This window comes from Marmota monax, unplaced genomic scaffold (assembly GCF_021218885.2).
Source record: "Marmota monax isolate L192 unplaced genomic scaffold, Marmota_monax_Labrador192_F-V1.1 WCK01_AAM20220418_F8-fsc00171, whole genome shotgun sequence".
NCBI lineage: Eukaryota > Metazoa > Chordata > Mammalia > Rodentia > Sciuridae > Marmota > Marmota monax.
The window spans coordinates 1,721,749-1,745,936 of record NW_026694658.1 but is presented as its reverse complement, the minus strand read 5'-3'; the positions used below and the strand labels follow the sequence as shown (position 1 = coordinate 1,745,936).

Genomic DNA, 24,188 nt, shown 5'->3' with positions numbered 1-24,188 from the left:
AGAAAGTTGCATTAATAAATAAAATTCACAGAATTTTAGTTTTTTATGCTTCAATTTCACGGCAACTAAGTATCAAGCACATTATAGTTCAACTGAGTGCCAAAAAAAAAAAAAAATAGAAGAAACAATATTCTTTGTGGCTCAGAATGACCATGTGATCAGACTTAAAAATGTGTCTCCTGGTCTTTGTCCATTTTGTTCTTTCCTCCAAACTTAACAGTCCCAATTGTTCCTTTCATCTTCATTCCATAAAAGTACTTTACTGGGTACTTACTTACTGGGTTTTTATGGGGGTTTTTTTGTACTTTTATTAACACTTCTCTTTAATGTTCTAATTTTATATTGGAATACTGTCCTGAGTACCAGGTTGTATAAACTTCATCATATGAATTGCATCATTGGTCTCTGCATCTTCAGAGTCCAGCCCTCTGGCTTCTAGCTGTGTTTACTTTGTAGAAGACATGTAGAGAAATGAGAATATGTTTGGAACAACCCTGGCTGCCCTGCTGTCAGGTTACTACAGGTTAGCTGAACCCTTCAACCACAGGCCACAGTTCCTGCTAATAATACCCTTCAGATGGTTCTCACTGATGTTCTGATAACAACTCTCCTCTTACTTACAAATGATATAGAATTTCATCTCCCATTTATTTCTTTTCATTTAAATTCTCAAAATACACAATTTGAGGACATTATCTGAATTCTGCACATATTTTCAGGAATGCATATATCACATGCAAGTAAGACAACTGTTTAAAAAATAAAGTCCTTTGTTTGGTCACCAGCATATAATCATTTCAGTAGACTGAGTACACTACTTGGGTGTGTCCATAGTTCCAAAGCTATATTTTTAAATAAATAAATACATAAACAACTTTCCCATAGTTATAATATTACATAATATTTATCAATTTATACAAATAGACCACTCTTACCTCTACTTAGATTTGTCCACTGTATATTTTAAAGCTGTATTAACTATAAATTAAGTGAGTAATGCTCTGGCTCCCCGCATTACCCCCATATAAAAACTAAAAATTTGCCATAAGTATTAAAAGTGAACAAGGGTCAAAATAAATGCTGCATTCATACATTTATGCTAGTAACTCTGATTTATAAAAGAGAATACTAACATTTCCAGATAAATGAAGAATATCCCTCAGCCACATGAGAAAATGTAATTAGTAAATAATAGTATTATCAACTTATTTCCATAAGATTTCCCTACATCCATAATCAGATGAACAGGAATCATATTTATCTTGCATTGAAGCCTTGATAGGTCTAAGATTATACAGGGTATGTATCTCTTCTTGTTTGGTTGGTTTTGTATCAGGGATTGAACTCTGGGGCACTTAACCACTGAGCCACATCCCCAGCCTAGTGCCTCTCTAAAATGCTGAGTCTGGCTTTAAACTCACAATCCTCCTGCTTCTGCCTCCCAAACCGCTGGGATTATAGGCATACACCATCACTACCAGCACAGGGTGACTATCTCTTGTCCAGAATTCTTGGGACTAAAAATGCTTCAGATTTAGCATTTTTCATATTTTGAAATATTTGCATAGACTTTACCAGTTGGATACCCCTAATGCAAAAATCCAAAATCTGAAATGCTTCAAAATTTTAAAATTTTTGAGCATAAAAGTAGCACTTAACAAGTTTCAGATTAAGAACATTTGAACAGTACCAAAATCCAAAGGCCCACAAATCATCCATGTTATAGGATACCAAGTGGTTCAGTAATCGATTGATTGATTGCAATGCTGGGAATGAACCCATGGCTGCTCTATACTCCTAAGCCCTTAATTCTTGAGACTGTGTCTGAAACTCACAATCCTCCTGCCTCAGCCTCCCAACTAGCTGAGATTACAGGCATGCATCTTGGCATCTGGTTTACAAACCCATTCTTTGGGCAATAAAAAGAACCACAAAGCCAAGACGCAGTGATTGAAGAAAAGCCAAAGTACCTACAAAAAATTCTTAAAAAAAAAAAAAAAACACAAGAGGGAAGGGAAATGAAAGACTTGGTGCTTGAATTTGATGCCAAGAAACCATTGGAAAAGCCCTTATCTATTAGCAGCAAAAACTGGAAGAATGGTATAGGCCTTATTTTGGTGCCTGCATAAATAGTATTGGTCTAAACTATGATTCCATCAGCTATCAGATATAGCTCAATTGGTAGAGTGCTTGCTTTGCAAGCACAAGGCCTTGGATTCAATCCCCAGCACTACCAAAAAAAAAAGGTAAAAATCAGTCAAAATTGAAAATGCCAGGATTTTGTATAAGGGCTCTGAGGTATATCATGACAAAAAGAAAAGTCATATTCCAATTCTCCCAAGCAATCTCCTTCTACTTCTAATTAATATAACCATTAGTAACTTAACACAAAAGTTGGAACTTTTTAAGGTTTCCCTTTCCTCCTGTGCCATCCAGGTTCAAAAACACTTCTTTTTGTGGAGCTTTCACTCTTCTGCAGGTAACAACAAATTCTGACTTCCCCATCATAGCTTCCCCATTATCTGTGGCTTCCATTCTCTCAGCTCCCTTGTAAACTTATCAGCCCCCTCATCTTTTTTGTGCTGTTTTGAACATGGTGCTGAGTTCCTTAGTTAATTTACTCTTTCACATTCCTTACTCCTTTTTGAGATGTTTTGAATTATTTATCATTATACTTTCCTTTAATTCTTTAAACACAGTTCATTTAGTTTTTACAATATATTTGTAGAAGCTGCTTTAAAATTTTTGTCTCCAATATTTAACATCAGGAGAGAGTCAGAGGACTATTTCCATTGCCTGTCTTTTTTCCCCCATTATGCCACACTATTTGTTTCTTTTAGCATGTGTTATAATTTTATATTTAAAAGTAGGCATTTTACATGATAGGGTACACTAATCCTGTATCCTATGAAATGTCTTCCTCTACAATGCGCAGTTAATGATATCTCTACTCAGTTTTATTGATTCTTTTTATTCTTGCTTTAAGAGACAGGCTGGTGTCAGGGAATTGTCCTTCTCCCTATGTATCTTCAGAGTCAGCCAATGATGAGATGCCTTTGCCAAAGCATCTGCACATTCATCCATGTTCAAGTCTACCCAGATTTTTTTCCCTGTGCCTTTTATGGCTCCTTTATACATTCATGAATCCTGAGCTAATGACTGAAGCTGAAAAAGTCACTGGTCCTCGAGATAAACATGCCCTCAAGATAGTAACCTCCATCAACACTGTTGGTAGACATGGGCAACACCTGACATTTCAAGTTGAGTGAGCATCTTTCAACCACAGTAAGGCAGTACTGGGCTGGTCTGCACAACCTTCCTCACTCTGGAATAGCCTCCATATCTACCACGCCTGAAAGGGGGATAACTTAAGAATGGGATGGAAGCTGCAGGCATGAATGCCACAGATTACCACTGTTATTGTGCAGAGTTCAGCAACTGCTGAAACCTAAACATTTTCAGATTCTTGTATGCCTTTGTTGAGTACCAGGGCATGGGCATATATATTTTTACCTGTGTAGATGACCTTACCTCTAATTCATAAACTTTCATCATTCTTAAGTCTATTTGCTCCATGACCATTTCTGTTCCATGATCATTTTATAACCTACTTTGGATGCCCTTCTTACTCTTCTGTATCTATCGCAATACTTCCCATTCATTAAGATCCAGCCAGTGTCACTTCTCCATTAGGCCTTCTGCCATAACTCCATACATATTTACCTCTCCCTTCTTTGAATCTCGTATGCATCATAATTTCATAATTATTTTTCACAAGTTGTACTCTTTCTTTTCAGTCACATCCTTACATCTTTGGGGAAGGAAATTAGGTTTTCAAGCTTTGGTTTTCTCATCCCATATCTGGCAGAGTACTTTGGTACACAATAAATTTCCAAAGGCCTACTCATACCCAAAATTTGCACTGAAGAAATTTGTCTAGTAGTACATGAAGTTAAAATACATCCTTATGAAGCAACAACAAAGACTCCATGATCAAAACATGTTATATCATTAAAATATTCGTGCCTTTTCCAAAGCCCCATGATCTACATAGACTGAGTTAAAAGCATTTGTCATAGATTTCCAGTTGCCAATCTAATATCCATTTTTATCATCTTCTTACTAATAAAACCATAATGACTTTCCAACTTTTTTACAGCTGAGTTCAGTTGAAGAAAATGCAGTAACTGAAAAGACAGTGGCCATTTGAGATCATTAGGAAAAGGAGTCACATTAAAAGAATGTCAAAGCTAGAAAAGAACCTAGATCACTAATGACATCATCAAAACATTTCACTGTATCGGAACTGCCTATCAGTAGACTTCTTTTTTTAATATATATATTTAGTTGTAGATAAACACAATATTTTATTTATTTATTTATTTATTTTTATGTGGTGTTGAGGGTCACACCCAGTGCCTCATACATGCTGGGCAAGTGCTCTGCCACTGAGCCACACCCCATTATCAGTAGACTTTTAACTACAGAAAGTGTGTAGGTCACTGTAACTTTACTAGTGGCTAAACGTAATTTCTAATTGGAATTATATAGAAAAAAAATCAATAACAAAAGGATGGCTAATTCAATATAAATCACAGGAAAGATTATTATTCCCATTTTACATAAGGAGGAAATAAAGAAACTGACTTCAAAATAAATAACAATTTGTCCTCTTAGTCCACAGCCCTATTACTATTACAAATGCAGCCTGCATTAAATTAAGCACATGGCTGCTTAGATTTGAATCCACAGGTTAATTGTGTGAATCCAGTGCCTTACTTATGCTGCACTATGAAAGAAGAACAGAATGGCACTTTTTCACAGTTCTGCAATAGGAATAAAGACAAATTTATGCTGTCTTTAGAGCTGACTCAGGCACATGTTACTGCACCAATAAATGTTAGTTACAGTTAATAATTTTTATTCTATCATAAAAATGACATTATTATTAGCTAATAATAACATCAAATCTATTGTATAAAGACATTCATAACAATGACTATACAGAAACACATAAATTTAAAATTTTTTTCAATAATGGCAATCTTTTATTTAAAGACTATATTCTTATTTATGACTGGTTTTCTTTTGCCTCCTGCTATCACTCTATACGTGAAAAAATACTGAGCAGGGAAATAAAGAATTCAGTGGCTATATCACAAAACCCTAAATATGTTTTACTTCCTTTCTCTTTTCTCTTATGGGAGCTTAGTCTTATGATTTTGAAGATTTTTAAGACATCAGAGGTTCCATTCTGGAATAAACAAACAAATTTGTAGTAGCTGATTCAATTTATTTTTAAAAATTTCCTTACCCGGAAGATCCAATGCTCTTACACACACCAAGAAGGGGTCTTTTTTCTGCAAAGTTATCACATTTTTGACCACCTGTAAGGGAGTATAAAAACAAAATGTTAATTTTGAGAAGTGTTCTAGTTAATTCTCATTATTTCATGCTTTAAAACATTTACACAAGGTCCAGGGGTGTAGCTCAGAAACAAAGTATACGCCTCGCCTATGCAAGGCTCTGGTTCAATTCTTAGCATACACACACAAAAAAAAAGTACTAATATAATTCATCATATTGACATTTCAGCAAGTGAAGAAAGATTAATTAAATCCTACACCTAATCATAAGAACAATAGAAAACCCAATTCTGATTATTCAAAATAATCTACAGCAAGCATCATAGGTGATGGTTCAGAATAGTCCCATTCAAATTAGCAATGACACAAAAATATTCGGTGTTGCTGGTCCCATCCAATGCTATACAAGAATTCCTAGTCTACATAATAATAAATGAACTCAATAATATTACTGGATAAAAAACTGATATACAAGCAATAAACAGAAAAAATAAAGCCAGGAAATACAAGTGGCTTTGAACCTTATGAAAAAGATTTTCTTTTTTTTTTTTAATTTTTTTATCTTTATTTTTTTATGTAGTGCTGAGGATCGAACCCAGTGCTCACGCATGCCAGGCGAGCGTGCTACCACTTGAGCCACATACCCAGCCCTGAAAAAGATTTTCAACCTCACACGTAAGAGAAATTCCTTAAAACTATAATGATAATGGTGCTAAAAAAGTTTAGGACATGCCACACTATAATATGGTGCTTTAAAATATTGAATATTTTAAGCTAAAGGCACATGAAAAACAGAAGAAAGGACACTCTGATCTTCCCTTTCTATGTGAAAGATGCCCTCCCCATGCCAGGAAGAGGGCAATATTCTCATCACCAAATATCAAGAGTCAGGATAAGGAAAATCCATTTAAAAATTTATTAAACTAATCCTTATCTTTCCAGATACTCTTCCACAAATGTCACTCTTTGCTCAACCTAGTATATAAGCACCCAGGCGTAGTCACTTCTTTAGGTCTTCATCTTCCTGTGAGAAGTCTATTGCACATATAAAAGTTTTAAATAAAATTTGCATTCTTTCATCCTATTCATCTATTTTAATTCTCATACTCATATTCAGTCAGAGACCCTGAGAAGACAGAGGAGAAATGTTTACTCCCCTATAATATTATAGTTATACTTGAATATTCTTTACTTTTCAAAATAAAAAATAAAATATGAACCAATAAACTGATGTGTTTTCTGGGATGTAAATCAAAATAATGTGGAGGAAGGGGGAATAGATGATAATGAAAGAGGGTTAGCCATACAAAGATGAGCTTCACAAGTCATTACATTTTGAATAATTAAGAAATTTTCCAATTAAAATTTTAGTTTACGGGGCTGGGGCTATAGCTCAGTGGCAGAGCGCATGCCTAGCATTCATGAGGCACTGGGTTCACTCCTCAGCACCTCATAAAAATTAAAATAAAATAAAATAAAATAAAGGCATTCTGTCCATCTACAACTACCAAAAAATTTTTTAATTTAGCTACATTGACATACACTGACATTTACCTAAGAGCTTATTGGAAAATCCAAAAGTTTGATCAAATTCTCTCACTATATTAATCAAAATTATTATTCAAATACCCTTTAAAGCAAAAATATCACTGCTAAGTCTTTACCCTACACGTATACTTTGACATGAGAGAAATAACTTTTATAAAAGTTTACTCACTACAGCATAATTAGCAAATGACAGGAAAATGTCAAGTGTATAATGGAATATTTCCTATATCTGCAAAAAAGAATGAAATGCCCTCCGAGGTGAAGTGGTGCATGCATGTAATCCCACCTATTCAGGAGGTTGACACAGGGAATGACAAGTTCAAGGCCAGAATGGGCAACTAAGTGAGACCCTATCTCAAAATAAAACAAAAAGGGATAAGGATGTAAATTAAAGGTAGAGCACTAGTGCTTTCTATCCCCAGTACTATAAAAATATAAATAAGAATAAAGTAGTTAATAGAAACATGGAATGAGACAGAAGATACAAAGCAGAAAAGGTAATACACACAACAATATGAAGAGACAGAATAAAATACAACCTTGTATACAGCAGACAAAACAAGATTAACTGTATATGCAAAAATATACATAAATTATATATATTATACATACAAACAATCACACCTATATACAGACTCTTTAAGGACACATAAAAAATCATAATTATTATTTGTCCATGGGGGGGGAATGAAAAAATGAGAGATGGAGGAAATAGAAACATTTTATGCCTCTTAATTTTCAAACCATGTGAGTATATAAATTATCCCCAAAATAGTTAATCTTTTTTTTTAATAAAGAGACATATACCAGAAGAGACAAATTAGTGCTTATTTCAAATCTGGAGTTAATCTGGCAAGCTGAAGACATGCATTTCACTTTATCCCTTTATGCACTTCCTACCACCTCCTCAGCACTGAAGATTAAACGCAGGGTACCTTACCTCTGAATAACACCCCAGCCCTTTTAAAAATTTTTTTGACTTTAAGATAGGGTCTCAATAAGTTGCTGAGACTGGCCTTGAACTTGTTATACTCCTGCCTCAGCCTCCTGGGTACCAATACGCCCAGCTATCCCTTTAAAATAATCTAAGAAAACAACATTGAATTAAATAGGGTTTAAAAATATATAATAACCCCCAATTAATTTTGAAAATAGACCAAAAAAAGATGACAAATTTAGCAGCCCTAAGTAAACTGCAGGGATGTGGTGATGGGGAAAAAAAGCCCTGAGATTCAAACTACTCTAAACCTTTAAATCTTTAAAAGGCACAATAAGTGATAACAGCAGACACACTTGGATTGGGTGTGAAAGGGGACGAAGCTAAAATAAGGAAGGCTGGTTTGTTATTGGCTATTTGAAAAAGACTTACACTTAAGACCTTTACTCTCTTAGACAACTCACCCTGCCTATTCCCAGCAGAAGAGTGAAAGGCTATTCTTAGTAAGACAGCAGTACCCTGAGTACAGGTGAATATAAAACAAAAAACCAAGAGTATTAAGTGACAACATTAATTCTTAGTACAGAACCAGTCCTTGCCTACCATCCATGTCTCCCCTCCCATTATGCTTCCAGCATCTGAACTTTATCTTTTAGGCAGGAGCTTATGAATCTTCTTTGGGAAATCAAGCAAGTCTAGGAGGAAAAACCAAAAAATATATTCCCCATCAGAGGACTCTAACAAACATCACAACCAAAGCACCCCACAATAAAGTTGAAAGTTGACAAACACATACACAGAGCTTTCCATTAGCTTTTGATTTGGCACTGTCAATCATATCCAGACAACCAAGATTAACAGTCATCTAAAAAGTGTATCAATAGGAAGAAAATAACAAAAAAATAAAAATATTATTATTAATAATTTCCATGACATAAAAGGAGATATAGCAGGCATGGAACAATACAAGAATACAATGAAAAATAAATACTTAAATATTAAAGTCTCTTGACAATATAAAATATGAGGTAGATTTGATTCTAAAACTTAAACAAGTATCAATGGAAAAGTCAAGGAAAACTTCACAGTGAGAACAAAAACATGAATGAGAGGAAAAGAGCATTGTGATCCCTACACAAGAATCTTAAAAAGAACAAAGATACAGATAATAGGAGATCCAAAAAGAGAAAACAGAAGACAAAATCAACCAAGAAATAATTTATTTTAATAATTTAATAATTTCCCTAATAAAAGTTTATAAGCCCTTCATATTCCAGCACATTAAAGAGGCCAATATCAGTGTACATAATTTTAGGACAATAGAAAAAAAAGAGGCTTCTATAAATATTAAGAGGAAAAGCAATTGTTTATAAGACAAGGAGTCCAAGTGGTTGGTCTAGGTAATAAGTGATGCAAGCATAGCTTATCATAATAACCTACAGTTAACATCATAAAGACTGAAATCTTTCCTAAGGTCAGGCAAAAGACAAGAATGTCCACTCTCACCACTGTCATACAATATAGTACAAGAAGTTCAACCCACTACAACAAGGCAAGAAACAAAATAGATGGCACATAGACCAAAAAGGAAGGAAAAAACTGCCTTTTTGCAGAAAACATGATTGATTACATAGGAAATCACAAGGAATCAACAAAAAACTTCTACATCTAACATGTAAGCTTGTTGAGTTAAGACACAGAACCCCAGATCAACAAATAAAAATATATATTGGGGCTGGGGATGTGGCTCAAGCAGTAGTGCGCTCGCCTGGCATGTGTGCAGCCCGGGTTCCATCCTCAGCACCACATACAAACAAAGATGTTGTGTCCTCCGAAAACTAAAAAATAAATATTAAAATTCTCTCTCTCTCTCTCTCTCTCTCTCTCTCTCTCTCTCTCTCTTTAAAAAAAAAAAATATATATATATATATATATATATATATATATATATACATTCGCCAAGACCACATGAAATTTTTAATTTAAAATTCCATTTTTGTAGCTTAAAAAAAACCTCAAAAACTCAAGAATACATCTAACAAAGTACATATAGGACTTGTCTAAGGAAAATTACAAACTGATGATAAATGAAAGATACACTAGAGGAGGAGATATAACTATGTAGGGTACAGAGTATTTTTAAGGCAGTGAAAATATTCAATTTAATACTCCCAATAGTAGGCACATATCCTTTATACGTTATACATTCATGAAAATGTAAATAATTGATGCCAAGTGTGCATCTGAATTAAATTATAGGCTGGATAATGATGTCATCAATGAAGGATCACAAATTGTGATATGTACACTACTATGGTGCAAAATTTGAGTAGAGAGTGAGGCTGTGTCCTATGGGGACAGGAGCATATAGGAACTCTATGTACTTTCTTCTAGATTTTGCTCCAAAAGTAAAACTGTTCTGAAATATAACATTATTCAACAAAAAAGTAGCAAATTCTTATACATCCTTGTTCACAGTAGCTAAGAGGCAGAAGCAACCCAAAAATCTACTGATAGAAGAATGGATAAAGAAATGTGGCATATATTACACATGATTAAAAATTTTCAGCCTTAAACAGATAACTCTTCTATTTGAGAAACTAAGACAGAAGAATCACAAGTTTGAGGCCATCCTGGGCAACTTAGTGAGACCTCTTTCAAATAAAGTTTTAAAAAAAAAAGGATTGGGGATGTAACTTAATGGGGTAAAGTGCTTGCCTAGCAATATACAAGAGCCTGGGTTCACTCCTGAGCACCACAATTAAAAAAAAAAAATGCTGACACATGCTACAATTTGAATGAACCCTGATAATATTATTCTTAGTAAAATAAGCTAGTCACGAAAAGAAAAATACTGTATGACTCCACTTACATGAAGTATCTAAAGTAATCAAGATCACCGAGATAAAAATTAGAATAATGATTTCCAGGGGATAAAAGAGACGGAGAAATGAATAATTCTTCAATAGGTATAGAGTTATAACTATGCAAATTTTTAAAAAGCCCTAGATATCTGTTGCAAAATGTGATTATATATAACAATAGTAAACAGTACACTTCAAAAAGACTAATACTAAATTTTGTTTTGTATTACTTCTACCACAATGTTAAAAAAAAACTTTTATAAGGTTGGTATAAATTGCAGGTGTGCATAGACAGATGGATAGATATGTAGTGCATATTAAGTACTAAATGTATAAATAGAAAGATAAACACTAATTTTAAAATAGGGATTTACCTCTTTGAGGTTTAGGAAGGAGATAATATTTTGGTAAGTATCAACAGGGGGACTTTAGAACTCTCTTTCATTTTTCAAGCCCAGTAGAAAAAAGCATTTGTAATGTTAACAGATCTGTCCAAAAATAATGAGGTTTAATCCAAAGGAGGACAGATTATTGGTTATACAATTAGATTGTGACCTGACATAATTTAAAACTTTTTACCTATGATTATAATAAAGACTGAAAAATAAGTTCTATCTCTGCTTAGACACCATACTATAACACCATAATGATAAAGACAGTGTTTACGAATAAAATTCTCTATAATTATCTAAATTTTTTAGAATTGTATAGCTATCGGTGCCCAAGTATTTAAAATGTATTTATAACTACATTGGGAAAGCTTCAAGAAAATGTGTTTAAAACATCACATGGTACCTCATAAAGATGTAAAAATTTTATGTTTCTATGTAAGAGTTAAAAATTTTAAAAAAGTAAATAAAAATAGGGGCTGGGGTTGTAGCTCAGTGGTAGAGTGCTTGCCTAGCATGCATGAGGCACTTGGTTCGATCCCCAAAACCACATAATAAAAAAATAAAATAAAGGTATTGTGTCCATCTACAACTAAAACAATATTTTTAAAAAATAAGTAAATAAATAAAATTGATGATTGTCCAGGGGCAATTCACTATGAGTTGTGTATTGCTATCCCTGTAATGAAACAGTTTTCACAATTAACAATACAATTTTTGATCCAAGCACAAGTTAAAAATTAACTGGTCCAAAGCCTACAATATTTATGTTCTAAATTAATTATAACTGAACTTCATCTATATAAGGCCAGTTCTTCACTCCTACATATTTCACCATCACATTTAACAATACCCATTTTCATTCTACTTCCTTGTCTTTATAAGGTCTTTATGGTTTTTACCTGTATTGTACATACCAGTCTGATATTTTGATGAATAAAACATCAAGTTTTAAAAATGCAAATAATACTGGCAAGAATGGTTTGATTGTTTTGCTCTTCTCAAACTGAATCAAAGAACTCCATTAGTTTCTATTGACCTCTTAGGGTATACCAGTCCAGCAGACTTTGAACTATATGTCAGCCACATGACATATCCTAAAGAGTTATACTATTCAGAGACATTCACAAAACATCAATATTAAAAAAAAATGTATAGAGTTTCTAACTTGATAACAGTATTACTCCCCCTCCCAAAAAAAAAGCTACTATAAGATCAATGTAAGCCAAAAAGACCCGAGTCTACAATAAATAAATATCACAAAACCTCCAAATTTATTTTAGGCATGCTCCAGTACAATAACAACAAGAAAAATTAATTCCAGAATTAAAAACAAGGTAGCAAAATTTTAATTCTCATTTAGATAATTTGATTATGGATGGTCCGAATAAATACAATTCTTAAAGTGTTAGTATAAAAATTCTACAATCTCATAAACAGTGTAGCTATTATCTTATTTTTTCATGCTGTATAAATAGTAGCATGTACTCTTCATGATGCTTAATGGAGTCATCACCCTGCCATAATGTAATCCTCCAAATTGCAGCGGATTAACTTTTTATATATAAAATTGTGTGTTTATTTGCATGTACAATAGAGAGAATGACGTTATACACACCTGTTCTACAGCATTTAACAGAATGTACCATGATGATTGAAATGAAAAGCGGCTAGCCAAATCCATCAAATATAAAAACTATTGCAATCCTGTTGCAAAGTCCTTTTGTTAAACTCCTTTTATTCTAAATCCTTTTAATTCTGTCCTATAACACTAAAACATTTATAAAAAGCTTAAAATCCTAACAAATCACACAATTAAAGTAATGAAAATGGGCTTGCCCACCAATTCACCAACTCCTCTACCACTCAACAAAATTCAAAACACTTTGCTTGTCAGATAATGTTAAATAATATCCCCCCACCATACACACCATTTTAAACTCATTTAAATCAAAGAGTTAAAGCCCATAAGTCAGCCCTAAAGATTTGAAGACATCAAACAGAAATGGTTTCTACTTGAGTCCAAAAGTAGATCCAGAGGCAAATGAAAATCAAACTGATAATGAAATAAACACTCCAACTCTAGTCTTTTGATGTTAAAGATGATGTCCTGAATATAAAATTTTTACATAAAAGTATGTTCATGCTAATAAATTTCTATTGAAAAATCTTTTTCAGGAGGATTCCACTGAACAACTAAATTAATTTAAACTACTCAATTAAACCATTTCAGTCTCCCATTGATTTTTAATTTTATTGGAATTATTTTTCTTTAAAATAGATTTGATTGAATTAGTTTTTCTTCTGTGTTTTGCTTACAGATTCTCTGAATGTGAGTTTTTAAGATGTAGTCAAATTTTCTGGTTCTCGATTTTAGCTAGAAAGTTTGATTCTCTAGTCAACAAATTTTGTGTGCAAATTTTCAGACTTACTAGTTTTTACTAGATTTTATATAAATAATTTCCATTATGAATTGGGTAATCCTATTATTTATTTCTTATCTAAACAGGAAAATGTGAGCAATTTTTTGAAACAGACTACAGAGGAATAAAATATGAGATGAGAAGAGAAGGAAGAAATAGGAAAACAGATGCAGAGGCTGCAGTTTACTATCAATGAATCAAAAGAAACAGGACTTTTTTTTTTTTTTTTTTTGTACTGGAGATTTAACCCAAGGGCGCTCAACCACTCAGCCACATCCCCAGCCCTTTTTACTTTTTGAGACAAGATTTCACTGAATTGCTGAGGGCCTTGCTAAATTTTGCTAAGGCTGGCTTTGAACTTACAATCCTTCTGTCTCAGCCTTCTTACATGCGTGCAGTGCTGTACCCAGCAAGACATAAATCTTACTACCCTGAACTGTTTAACCTAAATATAATCACAAAAGACATCTTTGCCATTTGTCTTAAATGTCCAAAATATATGCACACATTTTACCCTCCACCGTTACTTCAAAAATTTCATCAAAGTAGATAAAGACCTTTTCTTTTTGGTGCTGGGGACTGAACCCAGGGCCTCCAGCATGTTAAGCACATGTCTACCATAGAGGTACTTTGCAGCTCAAGACAGTATATTGTTGAACAATAAACACACAAGGTATTCCTTAACCCTTGGTGGCAACTTCTATTTCACTTTGATAATCAAGTCTTCCTTCACAAATTAGCCTCATCAGAACTTAAAATAGCACCATATAAATCTTCCATTTCATTTTACAGAGGAGTAATCTGATCTTGAAAAGTTAAATAACTTTTCCGAATTCTTATGGTACTAAATGCCCTATCAGAACCTGAAAGCTAGCCCAGAATTCTTTCCTGTTACCCTTTCTCACTAGAAAACCTACTCACACACACACACATGCTTATATATATTCAACATATATATAACATATAATCATACATATAATCAACTCTTCTGCTGAATTTTTTCAATAAAATTATTGATAAAGGCTAATGTATTTTTTGGAATTATTTTTCTTTACAATAGATTTGACTGAATCAGTTTGTTTTACTCCTCTCATTGGTAAAAAGGGTGTAAAGTACCAATACATCCCATAGAATTATTGTGACTATTTAAAAAGATAATACATGGGCTAGGGTTGTAGCTCAGTGGCAGAGTGCACACGTGAGGCCCTGGGCTCGGTCTTCAGCACCACATAAAAATACATAAATAAAAATAAAGATATTGTGTCCATCTACAACTAAAAAAATTCTTTTTAAATAATACGTGCAAATGACTAAGCACAGTGCTAAACCAGGTAAGAACTGAAAGTTTATGCAATTATTATTTTTTCTTGCAACCCTAATATGTAAAAGCTGTTATCTATTTTTATGGTTAAAAATAATAATAATGCTCACAACCTTGACAGGTGTCTTGCTCTTTTTACCAAGGTACCAACATTTCTTTGATAGCTCTCTACAATGCTCACTCTGCACCCACACTGGAGTTTGCCAAGCATATCTATGGTTCAGTAATGCTGTGCTTTCTACTCTCTCTGTTGCATATACTCACTTCTCTCCTAGTCATCTGCATAGTTCACTTGTTTACTTTATTGGATCTTTATTAAAAGGTTTCCTAATCAGAAAGGCTTTTCTGAGACCACCCTCCCTTACACCATATATCCTGTCCCTGATTTATTTCTTCACAGTACTTACCAGATCTTATATTATACTCATTATATTGTTAATCTACTGATATGTTCAGCACATTCAAATCTTTACTTTCTGACAGAAAGCCTAAAATGAGAATGCTTATAATGGCTTTATTCATGATATCTCAAAAGCATGTTCAACCTAAATTCTATGGAACTTATACATTCATTCAATAGAATACTATTCAGCAATAAAAAGGAAATATAAACTAATGCATGTAACACCAAAATTAAGTAAAAGTATTCTTGGGCTGGGGTTGTGGATCAGCGGTAGAGCACTTGCCTGGCATGTGTGAAGCACTAGGTTCGATTCTCAACACCGCATATAAATAAATAAATAAATAAATAAATAAACTAATAAAAATATTTTTTAAAGTATTCTCTATGAAGTGAAAAAAGTCAAAATAATAGAAGCCACTAGAAGAGCTGGGGGTGACTAGGAAAGGGCACATGAGAACTGCCTCGGGTAAGGCAAATGCAAACTTCATAAAGGTCTGAGTTTGATACAAAGATACCTGTATTTGTCAAAACTCACAGTAAAAAAAAAAAACAACCTATGCCACATGAAAGCGTGGATTTGTGTACTATAAATTAAAGCTGCATTAAAATTTAAGGAAATAACAAATATGTTCAGTGGTAAATGATATGAACCAACATTAACAGCAGTTGATTACAGTAACAAGATAAGGGGTGAGATTTTTTTTTTAATTTAATCTAAAATGTGATAAAATACTTATAATTAGTATAGGGGAAGAAAATGCAAATATTTTTATTTTATTCTTCCAGTTTTATATCAGTTTGATATTTTTAAAATTAAAAGTTGGTTAATGTATAAATTAGAATAAAAAGTAACCTAACAGGCAACTATTAAACAATTATGGGTCTCACACTGTGCTACAAGCTATTTGAAAGGATACAAAAGATAAAAGTAGTGTTAAAGCCATCATTTCTCAGCAGGAATTTCTAGACTCCTCATATGTGGGTCCTTCCTTAACTTTAAAACACTATTATATAGCTGGTATGGTGTAATTTTCTGTTTCTTTTCTTTTTCTTTTTCTTTTTTTTTTAATGTGCTGGGAATCAAATCCAAGACCTTGCACTTGCTAGGCACCTGTGTGAATTCTTTCACTTTTGAGGGTGTTTTATCTATTTTCTAACTAGGTTATTCACCTGCTGTTGTTCTTCTGACTGAAAGTTCTATATGGAGCGCTCTGTAAGCAATGAAAACAGGATAAAAATAAATAAAAATATGATATTAAAAGATAAATAACCCAAGTTTTCCAGAATTATAAAATGTCAACAGTTTTTTGATCCAGAAAGCTCAGAAAATCTCCAATTAAATAAAAAGAAATTCACAGTAGAAAAATGTCTGGAAATGTGAATACCAGCTCTTGTATGAACTGACACAGAAAGAAATGGAATTAAAGAATAAATGAGTAAACAAATATTTTTATAATTCATTGTTATAAAATTCCTTTTAATTTTTTTAAAGATTAGCATTAAGTGTGAAATAGAACAGAGACAATAAAAAAGAAATGTAATCCAAATAAGTATATGATAAATGAAATTGAAGAGCGGGGGGGGGGGGGGGGACAAGGGCAAGAAGGACGATAAGCTCTATGTAAGAAAAAATGATTAAAATCTTTAAATAATAAAGCAGAGCCATGGTGGTACAATTAGCTTAAAGGGTCAACATTAAACATCTGCATGTGTATCCAATAAAATATTTAAAGGTTTCCTATAATTAGCTTAAAAAATATTTCAATATATAAGACTATCTTACCCATAACTCTAAGAAATATATAAAGGACCTCAACCTGTAAATGAGAAGTAAAAAAGCTGCAAATAAACTCCCATAACAGTCAGATACCATCCTTTGATGCTATGAATGGACACAAATTACAATAGAAGATTCAGAAGTTACTTGGAATTACTTTCTAACAAATTTTCAAAACTTTATATTGAAACTGGAATTTGGGGTGGTGCAGAGGTAGAGTGCTTGCCAAATATGAGCAAGAAGGCCTGGGGCTTGATCCCTAGCATCATTTTAAAAAATTATATTAAAAGGTCTATTTTCACTGGGTATGCTGGCACACACCTGTAATCCCAGCAGGTCAGGAAGCTGAGGCAGGAGGATCACAAGTTCAAAGCCATCTTCAGCAAATTAGCAAGGCCCTAAGCAACTTAGCAAGACCCTGTCTCAAAATAAAAATTAAAAAGAGCTCGGAATGTGGCTCAGTAGCTAAGCATGCCTGCGTGCAATCTCTGGTACCAAACAAAACAACAAGCAAAAAAAAAAGTCTATTCTCAGCAACAATAATCTCTACGTATGAGAAGTTACCAAAGCATTGACATGATGGTAAATGTTATAAACATTTGAATTTTGTTTCATTGGAGGGGTGTTTATTTATTTAATTTTAGTTAGTTATGCTGAGGATCAAATCCAGGGTCTTGCACATGCTAATCACATGTTATACCACTGAGCTACACTCCCAGCCCTATTTGCATATTTGTCCAAAAACACTGTAATATATACCATCTTCCAGTAAATATATCATGCTTGGTCTAATCTCCCACTTTAAAAGGTCTATTTATTAAATGGTCATAAGAATATTTTCAAACAGAATCACACCATCCTTGCATGATTTAGAAAAATTCACTGTAAGTAGTAGGAAGACAACTTCTGCTAATGAGAAACGGAAATTTGAAAACATGGAAAAGGTGACAAAACCCACTAAAAGGGAGAAATGAAAACCTCTGGCTTTTTGCTATGGTGGTTGTTGTTATTCTGTTCTTAGTATAGCTCAAAAATCTAAGGGGAAACTTCCAGCCTACCCGTGAGTGGTGTTGTAAATTATCAGGGAGACTTTTGGAAGAATGCTGCAGCAGATGACAAGCAACCTTATGAGAAGAAAACAAAGAGGAGGAGAAGGAAGATGATGATGAAGATAACGATGACTAAAGAGGTTCTTTTTTAAATATTTTTTTTTAGCTGTAGTTGGACACAATACCTTTATTTTATTTATTTATTTTTATGTGGTGCTGAGGATAGAACCCAGGGCCTCACACATGCTAGACGAGCGCTCTACCACTAAGCCACAACCGCAGCCCGATTAAATAGGTTCTTTTAGGGGTTTTTTTTACTAACCTATAGAATTTACATTACTTGGTTCACAGTTCATTCCTCTTGAAGAAAAAACTGAAATGTGTGAGATTTGTTTTTAAAACAAATCTGTGTGAGATTTGTTTTTAAAGTGCATAATGACACTGGGCATGGTGGCATAGGCCTGTAATCACAGCAAATCAGAAGGCTAAAGAAGGAAGATCACAAGTTCAAGGTCAGCCTCAGCAACTTACCAAGACCCTGTCTCAAAAAATTTTTTTTTAAGACTGAGAAAGAGAGAGAGAATTTTTAATATTTATTTTTTAGTTTTTGGCGGACATACATCTTTGTTTTGTATGTGGTGCTGAGGATCGAACCCGGTCCGCACGCATGCCAGGCGAGCGCGCTACCGCTTGAGCCACATCCCCAGCCCCCCGGTCTCAAAATTTAAAAAAATAAAAGTGGGAAGGAGATGTGGCTCAGTGGTTAAGCACTCCTGAATTCAATCCCTGGTACAAAAAAAAAAATTATATATATCTTTTTAAAAATAATTAGCACAATTTCTTTTTATCTTTTTTTTTTTTTGGTATAGTTAACATACTACAAAATGTGCCCTTAGCACTGTCCTGGTGGTATTTTCAATAGACCCTAACCTTGTCTGGTACAATTTGAGGATATAAATGGCACAGAAACTTAAAGCATGTTCTTTTTGGTACATAGCTCAAATTATTTTTATGGGGAAGGTGATTATTTTATTGTCAGTTGTCTCTGATATAGCTTACATGATCACAATTATTTTTGTTGTTGTTGTTGTTAACTGAATACCACTCTGAAACTGAAAAAAAAGTTACAGCCCTTTAGTTAACATCCAAATGCTTCCAAGTATATAATTTTCTAGTTAAAAATAATCAAGGTTGCATTAAGACAAGAATACTCGCCAGAGACTGAGGCAGGAAGATTGCAAACTTAGTGAGAACTTGTCCCAAAAGAAAAATGGCTGGGGATTTAACTCAGAGATAAAGCTTCTCTAGGATCAGTACCTAGTACTGAAAAAATTAATAAATAAATTTTTTTTAAAAAGTCAAGAACACTAATACAAAAGTAACTAAAAGTGTGTGTGTGTATGTATATATCTCCAAGTATATTATGTGTGTGTGTATGTATGTGTATATATATATTCACATTCCATACCTTTAACTTCCCACAAAACCATATGCTACTTATAGCATACGCTCACAAGAGTAACCCTCTCAGCTTTAGTCAAAAGAACACTACAGCCTGGTCAAATGCTAGGGTTGGCCTTTTTACAAAGGTAATTATATCCTTTTATAAAGAGATATAAAAACCACTTATACCAGTCAAATATCAATTACAACTACCACTAAAAATTGTTCCTTTAAAGATTTATAGACTGTAGGAAGTGAATCTTGCTGAGTAAGCAACTATTTCCCAAGCATAAGAATATCTGACAAACGATAACCAAAAGAATGAAAGTTAATAATGTTTGTATGGATCTCTATTACTTTGTGGCAAATTATTCCAGAGGAAACAGTCTCGTCCCCACTCACATCTGAAAATAATAATTTATTTAATTATGAAAGGCAATTTTATTAATTTAAAACTTTGCTTAACCACATAATGAAGACAGCATTTGAATAAACTGCATAAAATAGTACCCATTCTAATAGACTTTCATCAAATTAACTAAAAATTCATTCTGCTCAATGGAGATGAAATGAATTTGAGAAGAAAGATATAGAAAAATCATGAGTTACATAAAGAAGATGTTATAGGCAATAGTATTATGGGCTTACTGAATTCTTAGAATACCAAAGACCTAACTGATTTTAAAAATGATAAACTGGACATGAGAGGGTGAAAGGAAATGTCACGGACACAGAGAAAAACATATTTTTTTTAAATTTTCTTTTGGTTTGAGGATTGAAACCAAGAATTTGAACATGCTAAACATACACACTCTGCCACAATGCTACAGCCTCAGCCCCGAGAACAAAAATATTTGAAAATCATAATGATTTATATTTGTGTGTTTCTATCTATGTATGTTATTTAAAATCTCCAAACTCAATAATTTTGAGAAAATCATCTATTCTTCAAAACCAGAGAAGTAATAACTAAGGAAAACCTCAAGGAGGACAAAGGAAAAGAGCACTACAAAAGATGTTACAGTGACTTCCAAGAGGGCAATCAAAAAGTTTCAGGAGTTTGGGAGGAGTAGTGGAGAGAATATGAGAATTTTATAGATAGACAAAGTTTGCAAAATGAGTACCATATGGAGAGAGTGTGAGGATGAGACGTGACCTGTGAGATTGGGGCTATGGTGATCCTGGGAAAAAGGGATAAAGAACATAAGGAATTTAGAGGCCTTGGTCTCATGGCAGTGGTAGCAATTCATTTTTGAGCATAGTGTGAGAGGGAGAAAGGAAGGTAGTGATGGGAGACACACCAAGAATTCTGCAGTCACTTCTTCCCTCCTACCAGGTGGTAAGGAGGCCATGGAGCTCCTTCTTGATACTTGCTGTTTTAGCTGTTTTATTAATGAGATTTTCAAAAAAAATTGTCATAATGATGATTTAAAAAAATATATAGTAGTTTACTTCATTGGTCCTCATGCTATTCCTATAAAGGTAGGTTAAGAAAAACATTATTTACATTTCAGAAAGTATAATACTAAGGTATAAAATTTAAATGACTAACCTAAAATCATACCACAGAAAGTTTCTCATAACTTCTGTACATATGCATTCTGGTTGCCCAAAAAATGTATGCGCCCACGTACACACACACACCCACACACACATACTGACACACTATACTCCTAAAAACAAAATGGCCTGGAAGTGGATATCAGTAGTAGAGACTTGTCTAGCATGTACAAACCCTTAGTCCAATAGTACTGCAAAACTGCAAAAACAAACAAATAAATAAATAATGCAAAACTTAGTGCTATTAAATTTAAAATGATAGCATGGTTGTGGTATAGCTCAGTGGCAGAATGTTTGCTTAGCAAGCCCCTGGATTTGATCCCCAGCACAAAATAAATTTTTAAAATTAACAAATTAAGTGGTATGATATTATATAAACAAAACTTTCTTTTGTGCATGGAGGGTGGGGGCAGGGCTATACTGGAGATTGAATCCATGAACACTGTAACTCTTGAGTTACATCCTCAGACCTTTTTGGTTGTTTTTGATGTTATTGTGATTTTATTTTGAGACAGGGCCTCACTTAGTTGCCACGGCTACCTCAAACTTACCATCCTCCTGCTTCAGTCTCCTGAATCACTAGAATTATAGGCATGCACTACTGTTCCCAGCTACAAACAAAACTTCTTAAGTCAAAATACATATATAGAAAAATAAATCTCCCTTTAATTTATCACTCTAACTTGTTTCTAATTTATAATTCACATTTCTAATTTTCATTTCCATCCCTATAAGGGCTACCATGTTCAAGTTCTCTTATTGGCATCTTTCTGCTCTCCACCTTGGAGAGAGTACAAAGAATTAGACCACTAATAATCCTTGGTTCATTTCTCTTCAATGGTACACGAATGGACCTTTTCTTCATAGTGTAATAATTTAATGAATGCCTATGAACCCATCACCCATGAGAAGTAGAACACTGCCAATATCTTCCATTTATTTATACAGATGCATATCCTAAACCCTTTCACCTATTACATCAGGGAGTAACTATCCTAAATCTTTTGGTTAACACTGCTTTTACCCCCCATACAGTTTTTATTTTCCTTTTGTGAAAAATTAGGTTATTATGTCATGTTTCTGGTTGTAGCTGTTAACCAGGAAACTATATAAATTCACCTGGCCTAAAATTAATTTATTTCCCTGTTTCTCAAATGAAAATAATGGAAATTCCAATATAATCCAGAAGTGAACCTTATGTACATAAAAACTGCAAAGCACACTCACAAAAAGAAGAACAAATATAATGAAAACTAGGTAAAACAGCAGGTGCCAAGAAGATGGATAATAAATAAAATAGTTTATGAAACTAAAAGCATTGAGAGGAACAAAAGAAAATGATATTATTCTCAGATAGTCAAGAATCACAGAAACCCTTGACGATAGAGAGAAGAAAAAGTTTAAGACTGCTTTGCCTATTCATAAGATCAAAAGAAATACGAAATCCCTTGGTATTTTTGCTACTACATCTAGCACTAGAGAGAAACACAATTAATGCTGATATCTTCCCATATTTTTCTTTTTTTTAATATTTATTTTTTTTAGTTTTCAGCGGACACACATCTTTGTTTGTATGTGGTGCTGAGGATTGAACCCGGGACGCAGGCACACCAGGCAAGCACGCTACCGCTTGAGCCACATCCCCAGCCCCCCCATATTTTTCTATACTACTTGAATCCTTCACAAAGTCTGAGACTTAACTCCTCCAAGACACAATAACTTTTTAAAATGTTACTACAGATAAAATTCAATTCCAAACATACTTCTTTTACTTATTTACAAAAAGTCATACAGAGTCTTTCTATTTGCCAAGTGTTATTCTAAGCAGTCTCAAGGAAACTTATCCAAAATATGAAATTAAAGAGAACGATGAACTTCAGCATCTAGCCATAATAGTGTAACACAGAATAGATTTACTTTCTTGCCATAAAAATTTACACAACAGATAAAATGTATGATGAAAAAGTAGTTTTCAAACAGCACAAAACAACGACAAGGAAAACAACTGATGCTAGCCCTACTATCCATTTGTTTGTTTATTTGTTTTTAATATTTTATTAGTTGTTGGTGGCCTTTTATTTTTTTTCATGTGGTGCTGAGAATCGAAACCAGTGCCTCACACATGCTAGGCAAGTGCTCTACCACTGAGCCACAACCCCAGCCCCTCCATTTGTTTATGTATTGACAATGACCACTTTTCCCAATGATGGCAGAGATGACTAGTAGAATAGTTGTGACTGGTACTACATAGGACTAAAGACTAAAATACTTACTATCTGGCCCTATAAGAAAATATCAGCAGATGCCTATTCTAGACTAACAATTATTCAAGGCTTATCTAAAAAAGAGTAAAAGAAAGTGATAAAAGAAACAAATTATTACCAAGTAATTTCACTCTGTCCTAGGACAAAGCCAAAAACTATTTAAAGGAATTCAAAATAACAGCATTAGAGCAACATAAAATATGCATTGTGTCACATTCAAACAAAACATTGAAAGTATACAAAGAAGCAAGAAAACAACTCATAACAAGAATAAAAATCAATTAATGGCATCAGTCAAGTAACAACATTAACATTGCTACAATACACATAGTTCATTTATTCAAAAAGGTAATGGTAAATGTTGAAAACTTAAAGACTCAGAGGAAGATGCTTTCTTTCCCTACACATACAAACCCACATTAAAAAATATACTAAGATAAAAAATACACCAGATACTTTAATAACATTAAATACTCCAGAAGAAAAGATTAGACAACATGAAGGAGTAACAACAACAGAAACTATTGGAAGCACAGAAGGGGAAAAAAGACTAAAACATGAACACAACATCAGTATGTTTTGTAAAACACTGAATGTGCTAAATAACATGTAGATGAGGGAAAGAAAAAAATTTGAGGGTCTGGGTTGTGGCTCAGTGGTACAGCGCTTGCCAAGCATGCGTGAGGCACTGTGTTCGATCCCAGCATCACATAAAAATAAACAAAATAAAGGTACTGTGTCCAAAAAAAATTAATTTTGAATATGCTCTGCATAAAACACTATAAAAAGTATAAGACAAGCCACACCCTAGGAGATAATATTTGAAGAACACATATCTGATAAA

The 24,188-nt window shown here is 33.5% G+C and overlaps 1 protein-coding gene across 8 annotated transcripts in view; it reads right to left on the bottom strand.

Annotated features, from left to right (window-relative positions):
* Nucleotides 1-24,188, bottom strand: part of Bcas3 (BCAS3 microtubule associated cell migration factor) — a 583,386-nt gene that overhangs the window by 498,492 nt on the left and 60,706 nt on the right. For all 8 annotated transcript variants that reach the window (XR_006846898.2, XM_046423193.2, XM_046423199.2 and 5 more), the window contains exon 7: nt 5,315-5,387. Coding sequence is in view for 7 of the 8 variants with exons in the window: in XM_046423193.2 (XP_046279149.1) it covers nt 5,315-5,387 (73 nt within the window). In the remaining variant the exon portion in view is untranslated. The remainder of the gene's footprint in view (nt 1-5,314; nt 5,388-24,188) is intronic.